The sequence below is a fragment of the Propithecus coquereli genome, unplaced genomic scaffold (assembly GCF_000956105.1).
Source record: "Propithecus coquereli isolate 6110/MARCELLA unplaced genomic scaffold, Pcoq_1.0 Scaffold95, whole genome shotgun sequence".
Lineage (NCBI taxonomy): Eukaryota > Metazoa > Chordata > Mammalia > Primates > Indriidae > Propithecus > Propithecus coquereli.
In genome coordinates this window covers 6,272,144-6,275,473 of record NW_012155840.1, presented here as the reverse complement: position 1 = coordinate 6,275,473, position 3,330 = coordinate 6,272,144, and the positions used below count along the sequence as shown (strand labels likewise).

General features: G+C 50.8%; 1 protein-coding gene across 3 annotated transcripts in view; it reads left to right on the top strand.

Annotated features, from left to right (window-relative positions):
• Positions 1 to 985: 985 nt before the first annotated feature.
• Positions 986 to 3,330, top strand: part of PLIN2 (perilipin 2) — a 19,830-nt gene continuing 17,485 nt past the window's right edge. Inside the window, exons 1-3 of one of the 3 annotated variants that reach the window (XM_012665037.1) lie at positions 986 to 1,059; positions 1,800 to 1,854; positions 1,943 to 2,138. In XM_012665037.1, the coding sequence (XP_012520491.1) occupies positions 1,825 to 1,854; positions 1,943 to 2,138 (226 nt within the window). In that variant the 5' untranslated portion in view covers positions 986 to 1,059; positions 1,800 to 1,824. Of the gene's footprint in view, positions 1,064 to 1,799; positions 1,855 to 1,942; positions 2,139 to 3,330 lie in introns of all 3 variants that reach the window. The other 2 variants (XM_012665035.1, XM_012665036.1) reach the window with 2 other exon arrangements.

Sequence of the window (3,330 nt, the reverse complement as noted above, 5' to 3'; positions counted from 1 at the left end):
GGCGAAGGCCGAGGCCTGTGACAACTTCATCTGGAGAGCCTCCCTCGCCCACTTGGGAAGGAGTCCACGGAATCCTACCTGGCCCCTGGAGGTTGCACAACTTGTTTGGTCAAATAATCTGGTTCAAGCCTCTGCATTTTACACAAGAAAAAAATGGGACTCAGATGTCAACGATTTAAGTTGCCTTTAAAAGTAACGCATACAATGTATACAATGTATAAAAGTAACGCTCCCGAAACACACTCGCACAAAGTGGGCCATCTCGCAGAAGCTTGGGCAGCTGTCATTCGGAGTGATTGGGAATTAAGTCTTGCGGAGAAAAAAAAGAGAGGGCCAACCAAATGGTATTCTAAGGCCCTTTGTGGAAATTCCGATTCAACTTTAAATGAGAAGTATGTTTGAGGAATTGACTTAAAAAAGCAGTAAAACAGAAGTCTCTACAGGTCCGTCGTTGGATTAGAATTTCACAAAACTTTAAAAGTTATTTGTTCCCTAAAATAAACAGCCTAGAAGCCATTGTTTCCATTTTAAAAGAGTTCTATTCGGAGGACTGATGCTAATCAACAAGTTAGCATTAATTGGCCTGAGCTTTTCAAAACCCCAAAGCCGGCCTGGAAACCGGCCTCTCACGACCCCTGACCCAGGCAGCCCTCCCCAAGACCCGCTCCCCCGCAGACCCCGCACACAGGCAGGGCCCCCACCCAGACTGGGGTCCCCTCCAGTGAGACCTGCCCTCCCTTGCCGGCAGGCTCCTCTCCGCCCAGGCAGGGCCCTTGGCCCAGGCAGGACTGCCCCGTCCCCCAGACTGGGGCCCCCACCACTCTCGGCGGGCCAGCAGTGGGGGAAGACCCCGCAAGCGGCTGAGGGAGACACTCGGGATTTGCCACCGGCTGTTCCGCGTCCCCAAGGCCGCTGGTCACGTGGCGCGGAGGCGCGGGGGAGGGGCGGCGCGGCGAGGTATATAGTCCCGGAGCCCGGGCCGCACTCCTCGTACGGTCGGAGTTGCCGGAACCTGCTGCGGGACTCGCCTGGCGCTCGCCTCTTCGCCGCCGTCGGTCGGTGGGTGCGCGTCCCCTCGGGGCGCCTGCAGTGCTGAGCTGGGGGCGGGGGGCTGCTCGGGGCTGGAGGCCGCTGCCCTGCTCCACTCGGGGCTCGTGGCCCGGGGACCCACCAGCCTGGCAGCTTCCGGGTCCTGGCTGGGAAGGGGCGGCCTCCTGGACCCGCGCTTTCGAACCTGGCTTTTGTTGGTCGAGGCTTCTTCTCTGCGCTGGGCTTTAGTATCTCTTGCCCTCCCTGGATGGTTGTGGGGAAACAATTTCCATTTGTCCCAACGGGACAATATTTAAAGGAAAACGCGTTAGAAAATCGTCTTTAGGCAGGATTTTAAGGGGTGCAGAGCGACAGGGGGGCAGTCGATACTGGCGCCCGACTTCTTCCTGCGGGGCGGTGCTTACCTTTTGGAGCAGAGCTGGGACGCGGGTGGCGGGAGGCAGCGCTGCGTCGCCCGAAAGTGGTGGGCGGCGGCCGTGCGGGTCCTTCCCTAGCAGCTCTGCCGCGGGCGTTTTGTGTGGGTGTGGGTCGTTGGGGATACTAAATGGACTTTTAAACGCGTCCTGAAATGTTTCTCAATCCCTCGGAGCACTTCTTGCCATTGTGCGTAGTCTAAACTAAGACGTGCAGAAGACTACACTAGGTTATCTTGAATTCTTCTCTACTTGAAATGAGCATTTGTTTGGGTTGGGGGAATGGATCTAGGAGAGTCTTTTCCCAGTGTCCTGAAATAAATTTCTCTTCCGCAGATACCTTCTTTCTCCAGGAAGAAAAATGGCATCTGTTGCAGTTGAGCCACAACCGGTATGACTTTTAAATAGCCGTTTCTTGACTCCTTTCTCTCCCTTTATGTTGGAGAAGTTAATAACTGCCCCCTGCCCTTTGGTTGCAGAGCGTGGTGACTCGGGTGGCCAACCTACCCTTGGTGAGCTCCACGTACGACCTCATGTCCTCAGCTTATGTCAGCACAAAGGATCAGTATCCCTGCTTGAAGTCCGTGTGTGAGATGGCAGAGAAGGGCGTGAAGACCATCACGTCGGTGGCCATGACGAGTGCTCTGCCCATCATCCAGAAGCTAGAGCCACAGAGTGAGTTCTGAGTTTTCCCTCAGGTGCAGTCGGGGGCTGGCTGGGCTGAGGCGAGCCCCTGAGCTGACAGAGGCAACATCGGGGAATCCTCAGCCCTTCCTGAGGCACATCCTGCCTTTACCTAGAAATTGCGGGGCCAGCCCTCGTTGTCATAGGAGGCCTACTGCATAGCAATGGCAGGTGTTCGTGACGCTTTAATAAAAAACTTTCAAGAGACGCTTCTGTGTTGGCAACCGAGATCATGAGGAGGCATCCAGGGGTGAACTGAAATAACTGACTTTCTTAGGACCACACAGTGTATGAACATGAACTTCTTTTTTGTTTTTAATAACATCTTTATATTGAGGTACAATTAACATACCATACAGTATACCCATTTAAAGTATACAATTTCATGGTTTTTAATATATTCACAGAGTTGTGCAATCATTACCACAATCAATTTTAGAACATTTTTATCACTCCAGAAAGAAATCTCAAACCAGTTTCTGTCTGGGATGATGAAAATGTTTTGGAAATGGACAGTGGTAGTGGTTGTGAATGAACTTAATGCCACTGAAGTGTAAACTTAAAAATGGTTAAAATGGTGATTTGTGTTATGTGTATTTCATCAAAATAAAAAAACAATGGAAACCTCATGCTCGTTAGCCATCACTCCCTGTTTCCTTCCAACTGCCCTTAGGCAGCTACTAATCTACTTTCTGCTGTATAGATTTGCCTATTCTGGACATTTCATAAAATATGTGGTCTTTTGCTACTGGCTTCTTTTTTTTGAGACAGGGTCTAGCTTTGTTGCTTGCGCTAGAGTACAATGATGTCATCATAGCTCACTACAACCTCAAACTTCTGGGCTCAAGTGATTCTCCTGCCTCAGCCTCCCAAGTATTAACAGCTGGGACTGCAGGTGCACGCCACCACACCTGGCTAATTTTAAAAATTTTTTGCAGAGACAGGGTCTCACTATGTTGCCCAGGCTGGTCTCAAACTGTTGGTCTCAAGTGATCCTCCCACCTTGGCCTCCCTAAGTGCTGGGATTTTAGGTGTGAGCCACCATACCTGGCCTGCTACTGGCTTCTTTCACTTAGTGTAATGTTTTCAAAGTTCATTCGTGTTATGGCATCATATGAGTACCTCATCCCTTTTATTGTGGAATGATATTTCATTGTATAGATAGACTATATTTTATTTGTTC